A 22,758-nucleotide genomic window follows, 5' to 3' on the forward strand; every position below is an offset into this window, starting at 1 on the left:
AGGCAATTGTGCTAGTGACTACATCCGGCTAAGACCGAAGGCATTTGTGCAAATTGTGATATCCGGCTAAGCCCAAGGCAATTGTGCGAGTTGCGATATCCGGGTTAAGTCCCAAGGCCTTGGTGCGGGTTACCATAACCGGGCTATGTCCCGGCGTTTGAACGAGTAGCTATATCCGGTTAAACTCCGAAGGTATGTGATTTGAAAATTATAAGCTTGCTGGAAAATTTCAGCTAATGCACTTGTGAAATTTCCCAATAGCGAGGTAAGTGTGGTGTGTGCTTTGCGCGCTAGGAGTAAGAGCGTATGAATATTCGCTCCTATGATGGAACGAGTTATCGGCCTTAACGAAGCCGTTATTTGTGTATGAACATAAGAGTTGGGATGGTGAAGTAAGTATGATTAGGTGAATGTGTATTAATGTAATGATGCATTTGGCTATGTGAATGTATTGCTTTAATTAAAGCTGATTTTATTGCTTGAGACTTACTAAGCATAAATATGCTTACCCCGTTGCTTTGGCTCTCTGTTTTATAGATTTTGCTCGATAGCAATCGGATTCGGGATCATTAAAGTCGAAGTCATCTACACTATCAAAGCCTCCATTTTGGTATAATTTTGGTTGAACTTTGAAATGGCATGTATAGGACTACCCTCGTTGGTTCAAATGTGTTGTGATGTATATGTATGCGGCCATGCGAAAATGGCTCGTAGAAGTAAAGTACTAACTTAGACCATTTGTGATTTGTATATATATATGGTTTCATGATGTAATTATGGATTGGAAATGGGAGTGTTGGTCACATGATCAGCCATTGGAATGGCTAAAATGGTCATAGGTGAACCTCGTGATGGCAAGACTAGTTGGATCATGGAGACTACAAATAGGTAAGACCTACCTTGAAAACAGATGCTGGCAGCAGCAGTGGAGTGGTTTTGAAAAATCACCAAAATTTGTAGGAATGGTATTAAATAGTGAATAAGTTATGTAAATGAACCTTGATGAGTCTACTTTCATATGGAAGAAACGAAACGGTCATAGGAGTTACATGTTAAGAGATATTAAAGCTATTGTGAGACAGGGCCAGAACGGTTTCTGGGTCCCCTGTCGCAACTTTAAAAATTCACTATAAATTATCCAGAAAGAATTAGGAGTCATGCCTTATATGTACAGATTCCATTTTGAGTCTAGTTTCATTAGAAACAAACGGCACCAGTATTAAAGCCCTGTACAGAGAGATATTCAAGTTGTAACACGCGAAGGTCAGAGCAGTCGATCCCTGTAACATGGGTGACTTTAACTAATAAACTGTACCAATTGGACCGACCAAAAATTCTAGAAATAAATCCATGGATGGATATATGAGTCTAAATTCAGGGAAAATTTACGGAACCAGTTTCCGAGTTTTGAAACTCGAGATATGATTTTTAAGGCGACAGTGACGCAGTTTTCCAGCCTGACTGGAAATGTCAAATTGGTGGGCGAAATATGTGGATTTGGCTTGTTAACCCCTCGTGTCCGACACCGGCGATGGTCTCGGGTTCGGGGTGTTACACAGGGCATGTTTTAGATATGGTTCACTTGACCACTATCTCAGAGATTGTCTGGAAAAGCCTGAAAAGGAAATTGTTCAGACTTTGAAGGTTGAAGTTTATGGTAGAAAATGAAAGGTTGTTGATAGATAAACAACTTTTGTAAAGTGAATTTTAATGAAATTATGATTTTAGGACTAAATTGTAAAGTTTTAAAATTCATGAAAAATTCTAAATTTTTATGAAATACATGGGTTGTAAATGTTATATGAAAAATTCAGTTGGGCTTGGAATAAGGATTAAATTGCATGAATTTTATTTTTCGAGCCTAGGGACGAAATTGAAATTAATTAAAAGTATAAGGGCAAAATGATACTTTTGCCTAAAATGTGAATTTGATTGAATTGAATTTAATTGAGTTAAATTTACTCATATAGATCTGGATAGACCTAGTATGAAATTCGATCGAGGAAAATAAAAAGTATCAAATTAGTAGATTTTCGTATACGAACAAATGTCAGGGTAAGTTCGTGTAACTAAATTGTGTATATTTATATGTTTGAATTGCATGTTGTATATGTGAATTGTATAAATTTCATATATATATGAAATTGATTACATATCCAACAAAGCCTGATAAATGTTAAATCCCATTGGAATAATGAAATTTTATGGATACAAGATTTCCTGAATTGGTTGTGGTCCTGTATATGTTGCGGACACACCATAGCTCAAAAAAGTATCCTGTTATAAGCCCTCTCGAGCTTCCGTTACATGGTTCCTGCGAGCATCCTGATCAGTATTGATCTTGCATGTGTTGCGGACATACAATAACTCTTTGTGAGCATCCTGTTATATGATCGGTATTGATCTTGCACATATTGCGGACATGCCACAGCTCTTTATGAGCATCCCGATATAGGCTCTTTGTTAGCTTCCTAAAATGGCTCATTTGAACTTCCTGTTATATGGCTATCTGGAGCTCTCCAATAATAACTCTTCGGAGTTACCTGATAAGCTCACATGAGCTTTCTGTTATAAACTTTTATGAGTTTTCTGTTATTCAGCCCGGATATGCTTCCTGTTACATGGCTCACGAGAGCATCCTGATATATGCTCGAGAGAGTGTTTCCTGATTATGTACTCTAATGAGTACCCCTGAATATGAATTGACGGATTATATATTTGTACACTTTGAGTGTACTACATGTGTGTCCATCGATATTTCAAATAAATTCAACAGACAAAGTTCTGACATGGGTTATACTAAACCTGAAATGATTTGTTATGAAAGTATATATGTTATATGAAAATATGATAAGAGAAGCATATGAATATGAAAGTTATTACATGATGAGCTCATTCATGTTTCTTGACAATTGTGTGAATTACCATAACTAACATGTTTGATGAAAATTGGGTATTTAGGCTATTGCCAAATTTCTTGGATGTATTTTGTATGTTACTTTAATGGAAATGAATGGTAGGTTAAATTCCGTTATACGAATTTACTAAGCATTATATAATTACTAGGTTTTTTTCTTTCCTCTGTTTTATAGTTCTCGGAAGCTCGTAAAAGTTAAAAATCGATCAGAGCATCATCACACTATCCTACAACTTGTTTTGATATAAATAGCAAACTTATTTTGATATAATAGTATGTATAGGTCAAATTGGCCAAATATGGCATGTAAATGGTTAGTTGTAACTAGCCATTGGAATGGCTAGTGATAACATGCTTGATGTATATGTTTGAGGTTATAATATGATTTATATACGTGTGCTTGGTATGGTTGAATTAAATTTTGGTAAGCTTGAATGTTTACACAAATAGGTAAATTTAAATACATGAAGACATGTGATGATATGTTTTGTATAATGCTTAGACTTTGCTTGATTTTAATGCCTTGGATTGGTTGGTGTTTTGCATTTAAGTGATATTGTAGGTGAAAGACAAATTGGGTGAGAAATAAGGCTTGGAAATGACATTATTTTGTCCACACGGGCATGTGTCTCAGCCGTGTGTGACAGATGGCCATGAGCATGGGCGTATGGCTTAGCCGCATGTCCCTTGTATCTTGAAAATTTAGAAACAGGATGCTTAGAATTGCTCACACAGGCAGAGACACGGGTATGTGTCTCAGCCATGTGTGACACACGACCTAGCACACCGGTGTAAGGCTGGCTATGTGACCCAAGTCAAAGAGTTACATGGGTAAGGACACAGTGTAACACCCCGAACCCGAGACCATCGCCGGTGTCGGACACGAGGGGTTAACAAGCCAAGTTCACTTGTTTTGCCCATCTTCATCACCATTTGACATTTCCAGTCAGGCTGGAAAACTGCGTCAGTGTCGCCTTAAAAATCATATCTCAAGTTTCAAAACTCAGAAACTGGTTTCGTAAATTTTCCCTGAATTTAGACTCATATATCCATCCATGGATTTATTTCTAGAATTTTTTGTTGGGCCAAATGGTACAGTTTATTAGTTAAAGTCGCCCATGTTACAGGGATCGACTGCTCTGACCTTCGCGCGTTACAACTTGAATATCTCACTGTACAGGACTTTAATTCTGGTGCCGTTTGTTTCTAATAAAACTAGACTCAAAATGGAATCTGTAAATATAAGGCATGACTCCTAATTCTTTCTGGATAATTTATAGCAAATTTTTAAAGTTGCGACAGGGAACCCAGAAACAGTTCTGGCCCTGTCTCACAATAGCTTTAATATCTCTTAACATGTAACTCCTATGACCATTTCGTTTCTTCCATATGAAAATACACTCATCAAGGTTCATTTACATAGCTTATTCACTATTTAATTCCATTCCTACGAATTTTGGTGATTTTTCACATTCACGTCACTGCAGCTGGCAGCATCTGTTTTTAAGGTAGGTCTTACCTATTTGGTAGTCTCCATGAACCAACTAGTCTTGCCATACATAGGTTCATATATGATCATTTTAACCATGCCAATGGCTGATCATATGACCAACATTCCCATTTCCAAGCCATAGCCACATCATGACACCAAATATATACATACAAACCACAATTAGTCTAAGTCGATACTTCACTTTTACGAGCCATTTTCGCATGGCCGTACATATATACATCACAACATATTTAACCAACAAGGGGTAGTCCTATACATGCCATTTCAAGTTCAACCAAAAATTTATACCAAAATGGAGGCTTGATAGTGTGGATGACTTCGACTTTATTGATCCCGAATCCGATTGCTATCGAGCGAAATCTATAAAACAGAGAGCCAAAGTAACGGGGTAAGCATTTTTATGCTTAGTAAGTCTCAAGGAATATAATCAACTCTAATTACAGCAATACATTCACATAGCCAAATGCATCATTTTATTTATACACATTCTTACTTCACACTTCATCATTATATACTTTCACAAAGTATCAATCAATTCAATAACTGAATTTCATTAGTCGATTGAGCGAATGTTGCTCAAACGTGTCGACTTTCCAATGCACATATAAACGTACCTTATTCTTTGGGCTTTTCGGGTGTGCTAATTGAATTTATTACAGCAACCATCACTCACCTCCAGCCCAAGATTCCTCGGAATATAACCGGATATAACCATGTGCACAAATGCCTTCGGGTCTTAGCCCGGATAGAATGTCTCGCACGAATGCCTTGGTCTTAGCCGGATGTAGCCACTAGCACAATTGCCTTGGTCTTAACCGGATATAATTTCCAGCATAATTGTCTTGGGCTTAGCCGGATATCATTCAATTTCCATGAACACATACATCAATAATCATTGGACATACATATTTCATTTTCGTTACTAAGGCTCAAACACAAATATATTCGCCTTCGGGACTTAGCCCGGGTAGAATTCAAATACTCATACACACATAATCAATAATAAATGCACATCCATACTTCATTTCACATAATTCAAGTAGGGTCACTTCTTGAGGACTTACCTCGGATGTTGTCGAACGGCTTTTACGGCTATTCGATCACTTTTTCCTTCCCCTTGTCCAATTGTGGCCCTCTTAGCTCTTGAGCTTAATCTTGATGCCAATTTAGCCAAATCACCTTCTAGATCTCTTCTAAACCAAGCATGAAGCAAAAATCCTCTTTCTTCCCCCTTATGATTTTCGGCCAAAAAGGATGAGAAAGGATGAACACAACAAATTTTTTCTTCCTCTTTCTCAACTCACGGCAAGGGGGGATTACCACACTCACACACATTTTTTTCATTTTTTATCACCCATACACCTTTGTTTATTATTTCACCCTAATGCACCAACAAAACATGTTTCATGACATGTTTAGCCCATCCTCCTTGTCATGGCCGGCCACCACCTATAAAGGGGAATTTGACATGCAAGTCCATTATTTTGCATGCATGCTTTAACTAGTCATCACACATTTCCCCATCATACTTTCAAAGTTCACTACTAGGTCCTTTCTAGTGAAATTCACCTTTATAACACTAAATCAATCATCAAAAAATGTCATACATGAATACACACATATTATAGGCATCGAAATAAATTTTAAATTATTTTTATGCCTCGGTTTTGTGGTCCCGAGACCACCTTCCGACTAGGGTCAATTTTGGGCTGTCACACACAGGCTGGGACACGACCGTGTGCCTCACATCGAATGCCCACACGGCCTTGGACAAGGGCACGTCACTCAGCCGTGTGAGCCACACGGCCTGGCCACACGGGCGTGTGTCCCCGGCACTTTGGCCAAAAGTTTGAAATTTCGCAATTTTTTTTTTGAGTTCTCGATTTAGTCCCGACTTGTTTCTAACATGTATATTGGGCCTCAAGGGTCCATTTAAGGGACAATATGATTGGTTTCAGACATGAATAGTAAATGACATGAATTAACTGCATTTATTCTATAAACTCTGGAAATGCTTTGTAACCCTATTCCGACGATGGATGTGGGTTAGGAGTGTTACAAAATCAATCTACTTTCATTTGGTATTTTGGCTTAACCTTTTTGACTCCTCGATACTCAATCACATCCTCCATTTTGACGATTGAATGTGCCCCTAAAATCCAATATTTAGTAATTTCTTAACTCTTTCTTCTGTATCGGAGATTGTCAAAAAAAGCAAGAATACTTTTTCTACGAAAAATACCATTTATGGGTATTTCCATCGAGATACCGAAATGGGAATGCAGCATTAGTTCTTTCTCTTGGTCTTGAATAAATTGAAATGGAGTAATAAATCTATTTCTTCGTCTCTTTGCCAATAAATCAGCATTCTTGTGGAGAATAGCAAAATATATGAAATCACAATGCCTAGTACCTATTATTCGATTTAGATTTGATCTGCACAATGAAAATTAACACGAAATCAATCAGCAAACCTAAGGTTAATGATGACGACCGACCCTAACTCAATAAATAGGCTCAGTTAACACTTATTAAGGACAGATTTTCAAATTCTTAGTTTTTTTCCTATAACTTAGGTTTCAGTTCTTTCTTTTAGGCTTTAGATTTCTTTTCAAGTTATTTTCAATTCATGTTCTTTGGGAACTTGATTGGTAAACGTAATCAAATGCTTGTGGATTTCTACACTTCATTAATACACAATCAGGACTTTCTTAAAATCTATTCTTGATTTGTTATTCATGTTTTATTTATAGTTCAAGTTTATTATTTTTATGGATTTTATGAGGAACTAATCCTTTTATGGGGGGTTAGTGAGTGGAGGTGTGACTAACTAATTACTATATAGGGTTTTCTTAGCAGATCAGCTATTTGGGAGAGGAAGAACTTAAACCCTAGGCTTGACAACCCTAGAAAGTCATTTAGGTAAGAATTAACCCAAAATTGGTATGACTTATCCGTGAACACCTTAGCCTTGAACCGATCTAGACTATGAGGTCAAGAGATAAATTGTTCTTCTCAACTCATTAACTTAGTGTAAGATCAAGAGATCCAACTAGGGTAGCGATTAGTTGATTGAATAGAAACCTAGAATAGGATTTAGTTATGACCACTGAAGCGAGCTAATCACCTATGTTTAGATTTGGTTAAGTTTAGATTTTAGTCATCCGAAGTTTACTTTATTTTTATGCAAGTTTTTTTATTTCTTTATTATAAAAACCAAAAATCCTTTATTTATATTTTATATTAATATTATTTATTTAAAGTACTAATTAGATCTATATTCATTTAGGTTAAAGTTGATTTAGTACTCACCTCCATTGGGTGACATTGTAAACTACCTAAACTATAAAGTTTAAATGATAGTTTTGTACTTTAATGACTTAACTAAACCAAATGTAAAATTTACTATAAAAATTAGAATAGGAGGTCCCTAATGGGTAATGATGGAATCATATTTCAAATTGGAGTTTTAAATTGAAAATTAGATTAGTCCCGGTTTTAGAGACTAAATTGAATAAATTGAAAATTTTGTATAAATTGATAATTGGTTGTAAATTGACTATTCATTGATAGTTCTATGTGTTTATATTAATCGTAGTTAACGTCGACCCGGATTCGTCTAAAGGGAAAGGAAAATCCAAAGTTGTCAACGAGTAGCTTGGAATTTTCGATTTGTAATTCTATGATTCAAGAATCTTTTAATTGCTACATATTTATATCATTCTTCATTATAAAGAGTTGGATGTGAGTATCGATGACTTCTTGAACTAAAATGATGCGATTCAGATCGAATATTGAAACAGGGACTAAATTGACTAGAATAGAGAATTTCGTGACTTATTGGATATATGCAATTGATATGAGATTTTGTTGGAACATGATAAATTATGTATTAAACTGATGAATTGTTAATGAATGTTGTATGATAAAGCATAAATGGAATTGTATATGAAATTTGAAATTTGATTACCCTATTAGCTATTCGGACTATGTCGAATATAGTTGGCATGCCATAGGATCAAAGTATTGAGTAAAGCCATCGTTGTCGGGCAATCTGAGGTGATAGACATTATACATTGAGTCATTGTTACTGGGCAACCTGGGGTGACAAATTTCTTTAGTTGAGGAAACCATTGTTGTCGGGCAATCTGAAATGGTATTATATATCATTATAACGTCATTGTTGCCAAGCAACCGGGGTAATGGATCTGTCTATCCATACCGAGCCCGTGTCAAGTTAATGGGGTTATAAACACAAGAATTGTTAAACGGTAAAGTAATAAAATGTGATGGAATTATGAAATGTGATATTATTTCATTTGATTTGAAAATGAGCCCTGGGGTCCGAGCATGTATAAAAGAGCCATTAAGCTTAAAAACAGTTGAAACATCAATATGAAAGGGATATATTTACTTAATTGATGAGGTTGAATATTAAACTAGTTTGTTTATGAATTGAATGATAAATGTTATATTAATTTGCATATACATATACAATGGATTCTATGTTAACATGAATATAGGTATAATTGCTTTGTATTGGCATTTGAAGTATGGAATTGTTCAAAGTAATACTCATGCTTTGATTTTGAATTGAATAAATTCATATTAGCTTATACTTGTAATCCAATATCTTGAATCATAAATTTACCATTAAGCGATTTGCTCAGCATAAGGTTTTTTTTTTTATGCGTAAGTAACTTAGATTCATAGTAGATCATGATAAGGTCTTCTTAGCATCCAGAATTTAAACCCGACTTAGCAATGTTTGTGCATCTTTTATGTTTATAGTTGGCATGCACCTAATAGGTTAAGTTTTGTTGGGATAGAATAGTATTTATAATTAAATATTGCATTTTGATGTTTTAAAAATGATATATGTGGTTGATGTGTATATGCCTTTATCTGTATGCAACTTAGAATTCTCATAGTCTGATTAAGGCATGAGATATGTAATGGTACCTTGAATGAAATGTATGAATGAACTTAATAAATGGTTGATATGTCATATGTCATGATATGCAATTTAGATTTGCTATGGTGCTATTAGGGAATGATACATGAAATGGCAGTTTAATTATAAAGTGAAGAATGAATATGTATAGGTTTGCATCTAGAATAATAAGAATACTAGGTAAGTTAGTGAGAATGAATGGATAATTGGAAGTATTAGGTAGTTAGAACATGATGTTGATATGAATTGAAAGTTTTATGGCTTATTATGGAACCTATTTTTACTGTACATTTGGTCAAAAAGAAGAAAATAATAAGGTTAAATTGAATATGCATTGGTGTATCTTAAAAACGCAAGTTGTGAGTTGGTATTGCAGAAATAGTATGTGACATCGTGACATCACATGCATGTCGTCGCGACAAGAAATGGCTTATAATGTCACGTTGAGACGAGAAACACTGTCGTCTCAACAAGGCCAAATAGTGAGTGACGTCGCGGAGACTGACGTTGTGACATGATAAATTGTTTGGTGACGTTACGATATGGTAATGATGACGTCACGACATCAACCCCGTATTTTGAAAATTTTACAATTCAGTCCTAATTTGATCTCGAGTTAAATTAAAAGCTTTCGTGAGCTCGTTTAGGACCCAAGAATGATTCTCTATTGTATTGTTTGTTTATAATTCTTATGAATAATAGCTTGATGATGTGAATTTGTATTTAATTTGATCGTAGTTGCTCTGGCAACGAATGTGGCACACTGTAGCTCAAACCCAGCAATCGGGTCAAGTATAGGGTATTACAAACGAACCCTAGTCAGAAAGTCACGTCCCGATGAGGAGCTCCCCAAAGTCGCGACATCAATTCAAAATTTTGTATCATTTACAATTTGATCCATTTCAATCTCGAGTTAATGAAAGAGCTTTTGTAGGCTCGTCTAAGGCCCGAAAATGATAATGCATTGTTTAATTAGCATGAATTACTTGTATTTAAAGGTATATTGACATTAATTGGATGTTATTGATTGTAGTTGCTCTGGCAACAAATGTAACACTTTATAACTCAGGCCTGACGATAGGGTCGGATATTAGGGTGTTATAAATAAAATGCTTATGTGTCCAATAAAGACACTATCGACTTGTCATCATTTTAAACACGCGACATAAAATTATTTCAAGACCTTTTAATATAATATATGATATTTCTTCAAAAATATATAATATATGATATGATATGATATAATTATTGATGAAATTGAATTTTTTAGCTTAATGTAATATTTATTTAAAATTAAAATTAAATTGTTAAAATATGTAAATATTGAGAACTAAATATATTATTATAATAATTATGAAATATGATATCATCATATCCAAAAACATTTTACATCAGAACAAAACCATATGGAAAATATTAAATATTAACGGTGAAATTGAAAGTCTTTATAACTTAGTTACCGAAAGAAAAATACACTAATAATTATTTAACTAAAGATGGAATTTACCATTAATTTTCTTTTTATATTTTTAAATCTTGCTTTCTTATAAAGACAAGAACTATATTGAAATTCACGTCAACTTAACATTCCAGGTTGATTTATTTACATTTTTAAATTCAAAATTAAATCTAAAAGTCCAAAGTTAAAAAGAAAAATTAATTTATCTTTTTAATCGGTTGTATAGGTCCCCCATCAGAGGGTGAAGGTTTACCTTAATAGATCACAGCTGAGGAAAACGCTAGAGGTATGGCCCGGGTCACGGGCTCTTGTGCTATAGATCTATTTACGATTATACGCAGTTTCGTTGTTTTTGAGTATATTGGCAGGAAAAAGAAAAGGTGACGTAAGACATCATCATTATCAACGCCGGCAGAGTCCAATCAATTCAAAATCCTCATTTTGTTTTCTTGTTCTCGGCGGTTCCTTTTTTAAGATTCATAGTTGGAGCGTATTTGATTGATTATTTGGACGATAATGACGAGCGAAGTGGAGAACAAGCCGGTTTTTTGTACGGAGTCGGCAAAGGAGTTGGTGAAGGAGTTGAGAGCTAGCTTCGCAACCGGAAAGACTAAAAGCTACGAATGGAGATTGACTCAGTTGAATGCCATGGTGAAGATGATGGAAGAGAAGGAGCCGCAAATCGTTGCTGCTCTTCACGATGATCTTTCCAAGCCGGAACTCGAATCCTCCATCTATGAGGTCAAATCTTTTGATTTCTTTTTAATTTTGAAATTTTATTTTCCTGTTATTCTTTCTTTTTTTAAAAAAATTGATTTTGGATTTGTTTTTTAGTTAATTAAATTTTAAAATGGATGAGAAGTAGAATTCAATGAAGTTATTTCACGTACTGAATAGCATTAGTTGTTTAGTACAAAGTCTATAGGCGGCTGTAAGTCAGCTCTGGACAATTCTTGATTGGCATTTAATTATATCTAATCATAAAAACTTTACTGTTGGACTTGGTTATTGAATGAATCTGAATTTCAATTTTAAATTATTAAAACTTTGTTATTAATTATTGGTCAGTCTCCAGATTAGAATATTCATAAAATAGATTTGATGGCTTTATTTGGTTACTGATAAACAACTTCAACTACTTTGTCTTTAAAGCTAACGGTGCTGTTTGGGGGGTTTATTTAGTTTTTCATGTCTAGATATACATTTGTATTAATATTATAAATTTTTATGAGAGACCCTGTTTCGTGTCAAGCTCCATCTCGAGAATCGTGAAATACATGAAGAGAACAGTTGGCAAGTTTTAGGAATCCTCTCTCTATTGTTGCTGGTGTGCAAAGGTTTTAGAAGTGTTTAAATACGTGACAGAATTGAAATCTTGATGGGCACAAGTAGCATTTATGGCATGCTAACAGTTAACTTTTTCATGAAAACGGTTGATCATTTTTCTGACTTTAAATGATTGCTAGATATATGCAGTGTTCCAAACTACTAGAACTCGAATATTTATTTCTAATCCAACTTGCTCACATGGTTAAAATCTCCAGCCACATGATGTAAATATCGTAAGAAATATTTTCTTTTTTGGCCCTTTTTTTTTTTTTTGTTCAGCCTCTATAGTATACTTTTATCAGTGAAGATTCTTCAAAATTATTAATTATTTGGAATATGTCTGGGCTTGGGGTAGATAGTCCCTGCGCTTGCCCATATTTAGTAGAGATCAGGATTAAGAATAATAAGTAACGGTTAAACTTCAATGCAGGAATGTATATCAGTAGGTGGACAGGATTTAGGAAAAAGAAAGAGATAGAGAGATGTATTGCTATTTACTGTTATTTTGAATAATTATAAGTTGGTGATTGGAGCTTTGACTGAGATAGACTACTGCTGTGAGGATAATTGTAGTTTTGATTAATTAATGTGGGGATACTTAATAATGGCATGAAAGCTAAATGAACTTTGATTATCGCCAATGAATACTTAAGGAGGTTTTTGAAAATTGTCATCTGTTTATGGTCACAGTTGTTTGCCACTTGTTTGAAAGAAACATTATTTGAGCCAAATGCCTAAATTATATATATTCAGTCTCTGGATTAAATGTGGAGGTTAGCGTGGTTTACTTTAAGATAGTTATATGCATCATTTAAGTCAACCTTTTGTGTTATGTTGATTAGATTTAAGAGCTAATGATAATGAATGTTGGACAGTAAGCAAATTTTCTTTTGAGGTTTCCTAAATGGTTGTTCTTGGCTTCAGTGTCACTTTTTGGCTGAAGATAAAAGTCGGTTACTTTTAGGTTTTTAACTTGGAAAATTAATATATTAGTTTACTATTGTTCTGGAGCAATTTATTTTTGTCATACAGGCAAGTTTATTTTGAGATGTCATCCTCTTATTAAGTTTGTGTAACTCTTGATGTTTGATATCTTTGTTTTAACCCTAAATGTCACACTAATTAGAAAACAAGAACTATGGAGAAGGCAACAATATTTGAGTTATTTATATTTGGCCTCCCGAGTGTGCTCTTCGTTTCTATGGAACTCCCACATAAAATAAGTAATCTTTTTCCTCTGATATTGACATGGTTGACACTTCAGATAGCAATGCTAAAGAACTCATTTAGATTGGCAGTCAAGAACATGAAGCATTGGATGATGCCAGAAAAGGTAAATATTTTGGATACCTCTCAAATGGGTGGAAGCTTTCATTTAGTTTTCTTTTTGGTATTAAAGAGTTGAATATGATTAACCTGCCTTTCTTGCAGGCAAAAACTTCATTGGTTACATTTCCTTCCTCTGCTGAAATTGTATCTGAACCATTGGGTGTGGTGTTAGTAATCTCAGCTTGGAATTATCCTTTTTGTATGTTAAACTCCGTGGTGAACTTGTTTACAGTCATGTTTTTCTTTTTCTTTTAATTTCTAAATTTTGTCGGAATGATGACTATAATTGTATATCTTCTTTCAGTGTTGTCTCTAGATCCAATTGTTGGAGCTATTGCAGCCGGTAATGCTATAGTCTTAAAGCCGTCAGAAATCGCTCCAGCCACATCATTGTTGCTTGCAAGGCTAGTAGCTGAGTATTTGGATAGCTCTTGCATAAAGGTTGTTGAAGGGGCTGTTCCTGAAACTGCAGCACTACTTGAGCAAAAGTGGGACAAAATACTGTATACAGGTCCTTGCTTATTATTGTCCTTCTCCTCCAGTTCAATCTTTTATGTCTTAATACACTTGGGCAACTTTATCTAAGGTTCATATGTGTAGGCTTCTAGAAGTTTGTGATCAAAGTGGATATTATCTTTCTATTACTTGTTATCAAACCACAGTTTGGGTCCTATTATTTAATTTAATATTATTAAATATTTTATTAGATTGAAAAATAGGAACTTCGAATCTTTTTCTATTTACTTCATGTATATCAGAAGAAAATTCGAAGTGGATTTCTCAACCCGTGAAATGAAAAAATAGCCTCCGGAGGTTTGTTTTTTTTTTTTTTTTATATTCATCTGAAGGAAATATGAGAAAGAAAACAATAAATAAAAGAAATAAAATGAAGGAAATATATATATCAGACTATAGTAATTTAATACATATAGAAATCATAAAAATACATAAAATTATTGATTTTTATCAATTTCACAAACAAGATCCAAGAATAAGATTAGTTGATGGAGGAGGAGGGGTAGATCTGGGGATCAAGCTTTGAAATCTTAAATGTCTTCTGTGTGGATTCGGGACTCTTTATCCATCATAGATTCATGGTGAGGAGCCATATGGCGTCATGGTGATATAGATCATTTAATATTGTTTCCTTTTTAGCATTTAGTTGACATGTTTACCTGTAGCTTTGATCTAGTTTAGATGACTCTATGAATGAATGCAGTGTTAGATGCAAAATCAGGTCTTATTCATGTTTGGCCAGTATATAACTCGGAATTCTTTTTCAACGGCTTATCTTACAAACATTCGTTCTAGATTCTCCTGGCTAGCTTTTTCTCTCTCTAGGATTTATGGTGATGATTTGTGGTTATGATTCATCACTGGCTCCCTGGCCAACATACTGTGACTTTTATCCCTTATCTGGTTTGGAACCTGTATGAAGCAGAAAACATCAGGGCTTAGTGAGTTTGGCTCTTTCCACTGAAATCTCTCTTCAACATGAACATTTTCAGATCCTTGGTTAGTTGATTAGAAGCACACACAAACAAAAATTAATGGACATTTATAAGATAGTTGTATAGACCCTTGGTTAGCAACAGCTACTGTGTTCCCCCGATGGTGGTTATAGAGAAGTGTCATTGAGACTATCTAGACTTTACTGGAACATTTAATTCTTCACTATGGAATATGGAAAGAACTGAAGCAGGTTTTGAGGGATTTATCTGGGGTTTGCTTTGGTATTTTAATCGGATCCTCTATTGTTATGCTGTCTTCAGATTCTTTTCTCAGCCATGTAATTTCACAATGTCTTAAATTGATTTTTTTTTCCCTTTTTTCATAAAGATGAAACATACTGCAAAGTTTTAGTGCTTTCCCCAAAGTTCTAATTTTCAGTGCGTGGTTATTAATAGATGCTTTAGACATTGTCACATTGATGGTATTTCTGTTCTGATCTCAGATCTGATAAAAAGTCTTATGAACTAAAACATACTTGAATCTTTAGGCACTGGAAGAGTTGCACGCATTGTGATGGCAGCCGCTGCAAAGCACTTAACACCAGTTGTTATGGAACTTGGAGGAAAGTGTCCGGTAATTGTTGATTCAGACATAAATTTACAGGTAAGCATAGCGATATAGCGTTTAGTTTGCTACCGGGTCTGTTGACTTGCTTACTGACATGTTTTCGTGTATTGTCAGGTTGCAACTAGGCGGATAATTGCAGGAAAGTGGGGGTGTAATAATGGGCAAGCATGTATTTCCCCTGATTACATTATTACAATGAAAGATTATGCTCAGAAGCTGGTAAGGTTGCCTGTATATGTTGACATTTGTTATCCTTTTATTCTCAATCATTCCTAAGCTTTTTTCATCCTACAGATAGATTCTTTCAAGTGTGAATTGGAGCGGTTTTATGGAAAGGATCCGTTGGAGTCAAAAGACTTGTCTCGCATAGTGAATTCTAACCACTTTGCTCGCTTGTCAAAGCTCTTGGATGAGGATAAGGTTTCTAGTAAGATCGTCCATGGAGGTGAAAGAGACAAAGAAAACTTGTGAGTTCCTTGTGAGTTCTTTCTGACAAGGGTCTTGCTTCTTTGCATTTCAAGTTCCCTGAGCGTTTTACATTGTTAATATGCATTTCTTTCTTCCAATGGCAGGAAGATCACTCCCACTATCTTGCTTGATGTCCCACGAGATTCTCTAATCATGAATGAAGAGATATTTGGTCCGTTGCTTCCAGTTTTCCTGGTAGGAACTAAAAGGAACAACATTTCGCTATTTACTTTTTAATTTTCTGTTGTTCCTGTTTGTAGCATTATCCTTGAAAAGCCCAGTTTATGAACTTTCTAGATGAAAAATTGCCTAGCAGAAACAAACGTAATCATTTATTTCATCTCTGAAATCGAATTGAATAATTAGCTCGGTACCCTTCTACTTCAATTCTAGAGATTAAATATAGGACATTTAACATAACTTTCTTGTGGTTGGTTTATAACAGGTTGACAAAGTGGAAGACAGCTTTGATGTGATAAATTCAGGAACAAAGCCACTAGCAGCATATTTATTTACCAATAAGAAGAAGTTGAAAGAGAAGTTTGTTGCAACAGTCTCCGCAGGGGGTTTGGTCATTAACGACACTACTGTACATGTAATTATACTACTAATTGACTTGATATCCACATGCATGCATTATTACAGTTTAAATTTTAGACATATTTTACGTATGTTGCTCCAACTTTTTTATTTTCTTATTTGCTGGTCAAAAGCATTGATTCATGGAGAGTTGTTTCTTTTGATACTTGTACCTTTCATAAGCTCATACATGGATTTGGTGCTCTTGAGCATTGTATTTGGCATTAGCTGATAGGTTGTACGTATGGGTTTTGGACTAAATTACTTGGACTGAATGTGAGTCTCAGATACAAGTATGCTCATTTTTTACCTAATTTTTTCATATATTTGGAAAATTATACCCCTATGCCTATGTTGGATTATGTGTCAAATACAAGTGTTGAGCAGGGGTAATTCCTAGGGGCTAGTTAACACTTGTGTCCTACTCATATTCAGATTTGGATACGAGAGCATGTTCTTCTAAATATATATATATATATATATATATATATAAAATTATACGTAATAGTATTTGACGCTCATCACAAATGCGGGTATCTTTAACTAGATTTTGATTTCAAGAATTAATAAATGTTCTAATGAAGTTCTATTAGCAGCAATTACTAATTTCTTCTTTTTGATTACTCAACAATGTTGAAATCAGTTGAACACATATGGTATGTTCCTACTTGTTGAAAAATGCAGTCTTGACAAATTCATTTTTATTTAATATGAGAAGTTACATATTGTGATACGTACCTAATATCATTTCAGCTGGCTGAACCCACACTACCATTCGGAGGAGTCGGGGACAGTGGAATGGGTGCATACCATGGGAAGTTCTCCTTCGATGCTTTTAGCCATAAGAAAGCTGTTCTTTATAGAGGTTTCGCTTGTGATGCATTTGTCAGATACCCACCATACACGAGGGGAAAGCTGGGATTGTTGCGGGCTCTTTTTGATGGAAGCATCTTAGGCATCATCCGCGCTTTGCTGGGATGGTCCAAGGCTTGAATGACAACAGGTATGGGTTGTTTTTGTTGTAGATTTTCATGATGTAATTTAAGGCACTCAATTTCAATGTATTATATCTAAGCATCAATCCAGCTTTATCAAGGTAGGTTGTTTACAGGATAGGAAAATAAGTAAATGACCATTTTTTTTTCTTTAAATCAGTGTTTATGAAGGGTCTATGGATCAGACTGGGTTTAGCGGGTTTAGGACTGTATTGTTTGAATTGGATCAGATTGGTTGGATGGGGAACTAGCTCTTTGAATTAGTTTGATTGGAAATTGTTACAAACTGATTAAACCAACAATTAAACTGAGTTTTTTAAAATTTTTTAATCGCACCGATTGAATTGGTGGCTTGACCGGCCCACTTTAAAAACATTGGTTTGGGATTGAACTTCAAGTTTTGTATAAACGGTTACTATTGGTTTGTACCCCCTTCTATATAGAAGGGGTTATTTACGACATTTGTGTGGTAGTTTATAGTGTTTCGTGATATGTAATCTATGACGTGTATGTGTATTAAGAGTAATTTATGTTCCTATTAAAGAAAGTCTTTTATTAAAAATGCATTGAATCCATATTTTTTATTTAAATATTCTGTAGTTTTCTTTTCTAAAAGTAAATTAGACCCAATGTTATTAAACAATTAGCACGTTTTATGTTTTGTTCATTAAATTTTAAAAGTTATAGAATAGTTATAAAATTATTTGAAAGTTTATTTAAGTCACTTGATTATTTTTTTATAAAAAATTCAATTAACAACGTCCAAGCTACAATTTGACAAACAAGACAATGCATTAATATCCATTGACCAGTAGAAAAATATATTTTAGATCCAAAGTCTGATTGTTAGTGTTGAATATCAGAGAAAAAAGTTATTTGAATTTCGAACTATAGATTTGCGACGTTTAAAATTATTTTATAAAATTAAGAAAATTGAATTGTAGAAAAGAAGGGAAAGAGAGAGCTTTCAATTAGTATAGGCAATGTGAATAGAGAAGACTATATTGCAACAATTCAACAGTCTAGTAAATTAAATGAAAACATTCAAGTATTTTGTCGTGAATTTTTTTACGGTGTGCAAGTGCACATAATCCATAGCAAGTAATATAGTAGTGAATACTAGAGTTATCATCTCCACAAGGATCTATTTTAGAACATAAATTGCAGAATTAACTAATGGCAACTTAGAAAGTAAATAAAAATTCGATTGAATGCAAAGCAATTTAGAAACAATAATACAAATTAATAGTAATGAAATGAAAAGTCAGAATGATGGTCGCTAAACTAACTAAAAATTCGACTAAGGCAAGCTCATCTATCGAACAGTAGTATAGTTATGGTGAGACCGGAAATATCGTATCCACAAGGACTAAAAGTACTAGTAATTACTATCTTTTTATTATCTAGCCTAAGAATTGAAGGGATGTTTTTAAACTAAGACTAACTATCTAATTATCTAAGAACACGATAGAGATTAAAGTTGGAAAATACTTTTGGAAAACCGATGGAGAAGACAATACCCAAGGAAGAATCCACCTATACTTCACTTATTACTTCTGAATTAGACGATTTATTTGCTTAATTCGTAGGAATCCCTAGCTTATGTTAATATCTCTCTCGAGACTAAAAACAACTGACTCTAGGTTGATTAATTGAAATCTCTTTCTAATTAAAACCCCTATTATTGCATTAACTCAATCTATGGACTCCCTTATTAGATTTGACTATAATCCGACAAATTTATGTTGTCCTATCTCTAGGATTGCATGCAACTCCGCTTAATTATGGAAAATCTACTCTTAAACAGGGACTTTTGCTCCACTGAATAAGCACATCAAAACCTGAATTAGCACATCAAAACCTGAATTAATATATTGGAATATTAAAGCAAGGATTAGAACTCATAATTAAGAAGAAGAATAAGTATTTACCATATGATTCAAATAGTTATAAGATCTATCTTAGGTTTCATCTCCCATAAGTATTTAGGGAGTTTAGTTCATAACAATTAGGAAAAACATCTCAAAATTGGGAAAACAGCAAAACATAAAGAAACCCAAAGAACTTCTAAGGAAATTGAATGGAGATCTTCAGGCTTGAAGTAGATCCTGTTTCCGAGCTGATTCCGTTGGCTGTCTTCGAGTATTCTCTGCCTTCTACTCTCCGTGTCCCTTTTGATCCTCTTCTCTTGTGTTTAAATAGACTTTGGAATGCCCAAAATAGCCCAAAATTAGCCTTTTCCAAGTATAATTAAAATAGGTCTTGACAGGGACACAGCCGTGTGGCACACTCGTGTGGTGGTGCTCAAGCCTTGTGCAATTTTAATATGGTTTTAAGTCGACACGGCCATTACACATGGGCGTGTGATCTGACTGTGTGTATAACACGGGCGCGTGGATTACCCGTGTGGAAGTGTCTGGGCTATGTGCAGCACTGAAATAAACCTATTTTGTCCATTTTTGGCATTTTTCTTGCACTTTTTGCTTTCCTATGCTCATCTGGATATAAAACATAAGATTAAAGGATTAGGAGCATCAAATTCACTAAATCTTATGATAAATCATCCAAAAATATGCCAAGCATGGGATTAAAATATGTTACTTTTGAGGTTTATCAAATATCCCCACACTTAAGCATTTGCTTGTCCTCAAGCAAAATCCTCAACTCACAATTAAAATGCATTCTTCTCAACTTATAATTCTTATAAAAAAAGTTTCGAAATAATCCTATAGATAATCATACATTGAGAATTCAACTAAAAGAACATTAAAGTTTCAAACAATCCAAGTTGAGCATTTTAATCATAAAATCATAATTATTCCCCTTTATCTAAGTAATTACCTTTAATTCCAAATCGACAAGGGTTGACATTCTCACTAAAGATTCACTCAACTCACTCACAGTGTTTAAGGTTCAATAATTAAGCACTCAATAGTCAAACATGAAAAATTATTACCATAGGCTTGCATGAAAATCAAATCTCCACTACTATAAGTGAAATGATACACAAATCAAGAGGTTTTTAACAGGGTTGTAATGGGGCTTGGGTTAAAGGTGTGGATAAAGGTTGAAAGAGAGGGTTAGAATATAGATTAATTTAATAAATTACCAAACTTAGAAGAATAAAGCTAAATACTAAATTACAAACAAGTGCCAGAATTAAAACTATCCAAAACTAATGAAGTGAGCTTTTTCTCAAAATAATAACTTTAACTTATCCAAGCTCTTTATAACGATATGTAATTATATGAATATAAATATATGGTTTTCTTCTTTTTTTTTAAGAATAAGAACATAATGGAAAGTACATAATAAGTAATAATTCAGCAACTGAAATTGACGAACATAGTTAGGTAATTAATCAAATCAAATCTCGATAAAAAGGGGTCAATAAAAAGGGATAAATTCTTAACGAGTCAAAAAGGGTTAAGTTGTGGGTATCATTAAGGGGGAAATTAAGAAACAATGATTAAGGCTCAAAGGGGTTCACTAAGGGTCAATTATGTGGGTAGGCTTTTTATGGGGTAAGTGGGTTAAAACCTAAGTGCCTTTATCATCTCAGTATATCACATCAAAGGTGTGGTCTCGACATGTATAATCAATGCAAGTTCTAAAATAACAAATCAGCATTGACTCACTCATAACCATCAATAAAAGTGAGCAAGAAAGATATATGCTTTAAACGGCTCAAAATCTCACAAAAATTATGGGGTTTTGATGCCAATCCTGTAAATTCAAAATTTTAAGATATTACCTTGATTCATTGCAACTTATCATTCTTGATTCTCTATTTTCCTCAAGTTTAAATAATCAATGCATAATTACCTATGTTTTAACTCAAAACATATCAATAAAAATCATAAATCAATCAAAATTCATTTTAATAGTAATATGAGAAAATTATTTGAGAACAAGATATAATTCAGGGATTTTCTGATAATCATAATATCATAACCTCCCCACACTTAAGATGTACATTGTCCTCAATGTACAAAGATAGACAATAACAATATAAGCAAAATATCATAAAAGAAGGGGAGAAGTGAAACTGCCCTGAATTTGGATGTAGTCCTTGGAATAGCGAAAGCGGGTTTATAGACATTGGAACTGATGTGTGTGGAACTAGGCAGAGGTGAAGGTGGTGGTAGAGTTGGGTTCCATAGTCACAGTGCCAAGCGAAAAGGTTATCGTGGTGGTCGGTGTCGTGGTGGCTATGGTCGTGGTCGAGCAGGACATGGCAGTCGTGGATTATCTTTCCCCATAGGATTGTTTGTATATTCCTGAGTAGTACCAATCGACTAAACCTTTTGAAGCTATGATATCTTTCCCCATAGGGCTTTGTAACGCCCCGTACCCAAGACTGTCACCGGAGTCGAACACGAGGTGTTAATAGACTTAATTCATTACTTAAACAGCTCAAACAATTTATTTTTAAATTTTCAGTCAAGCTAGCAATCTGCGTCATAGTCGCTTAAAAATTCATATCTTGAGTTACGAAACTCGAAATCCAATTCCGTAAATTTTTCCTGAAATTATACTCATATATCTATTTACTAATGTTTTTATAGAATTTTTGGTCAAGCAAATTAGTACAGTTTATTAGTTAAAGCATCCCCTATTTTAGAGTTTGACTGCTATGACCTCTGTGTATTTCGAATCAGATATCTCCCTGTACAGAGTATGAATGACTATACCGTTTGTTTCTAATAAAACTAGACTCAATAAGGAATCTGTAAATATAAATCATGACTTCTAATTATCTTTTAAAAATTTATGGTGAATTTCCAAAGTCAGAATAGGGGATCCAGAAATCGCTCTGGCCCTATTTCACAAAAATTTAAACATCTCATAAAATATAACTCATATACCTGTTTTGTTCCATCCATATGAAAATAGACTCATAATTCTTAAATTCCATATTTTATTCATCATATAATTATATCTCTACTATTTTTAGTGATTTTTCAAACTCACGTCACTGCTGCTGTCTGAATCTATTTTATGGTAAATTTTACCTATTTCATGGTTTCTATGGATTAGCTAGCAATTTAGCATACATAACACCAAATATGATCATGATTAGCCATTCCAATGGCTAATCATTACCAAGAATTTCCATACCACTCAATAACCATA

General features: G+C 34.1%; 1 protein-coding gene across 1 annotated transcript; it reads left to right on the forward strand.

Moving 5' to 3' along the window:
* The first annotated feature begins 10,923 nt into the window (after positions 1 to 10,923).
* LOC108465053 (aldehyde dehydrogenase family 3 member H1-like) lies at positions 10,924 to 18,184 on the forward strand. The gene is made up of 11 exons (XM_017765363.2): positions 10,924 to 10,977; positions 11,070 to 11,584; positions 13,437 to 13,505; positions 13,604 to 13,700; positions 13,806 to 14,012; positions 15,501 to 15,616; positions 15,695 to 15,799; positions 15,875 to 16,047; positions 16,153 to 16,243; positions 16,494 to 16,643; positions 17,381 to 18,184. The coding sequence occupies exons 2-11, from the start codon at positions 11,360 to 11,362 to the stop codon at positions 17,618 to 17,620; spliced, it is 1,473 nt and encodes a 490-aa protein (XP_017620852.1). The 5' UTR covers positions 10,924 to 10,977; positions 11,070 to 11,359; the 3' UTR covers positions 17,621 to 18,184.
* The last annotated feature ends 4,574 nt before the right edge of the window (positions 18,185 to 22,758 follow it).

This window comes from Gossypium arboreum, chromosome 3 (assembly GCF_025698485.1).
Source record: "Gossypium arboreum isolate Shixiya-1 chromosome 3, ASM2569848v2, whole genome shotgun sequence".
NCBI classification, from domain to species: domain Eukaryota; kingdom Viridiplantae; phylum Streptophyta; class Magnoliopsida; order Malvales; family Malvaceae; genus Gossypium; species Gossypium arboreum.

Coding starts and splice junctions, on each gene's coding strand:
- LOC108465053 (XM_017765363.2), top strand. CDS start 11,360: ATGACGAGCGAAGTGGAGAACAAGCCGGTTTTTTGTACGGAGTCGGCA. Junction 11,585..13,436: donor TCGAATCCTCCATCTATGAG/GTCAAATCTTTT, acceptor TTGACACTTCAG/ATAGCAATGCTAAAGAACTC. Junction 16,244..16,493: donor CGTTGCTTCCAGTTTTCCTG/GTAGGAACTAAA, acceptor GGTTTATAACAG/GTTGACAAAGTGGAAGACAG.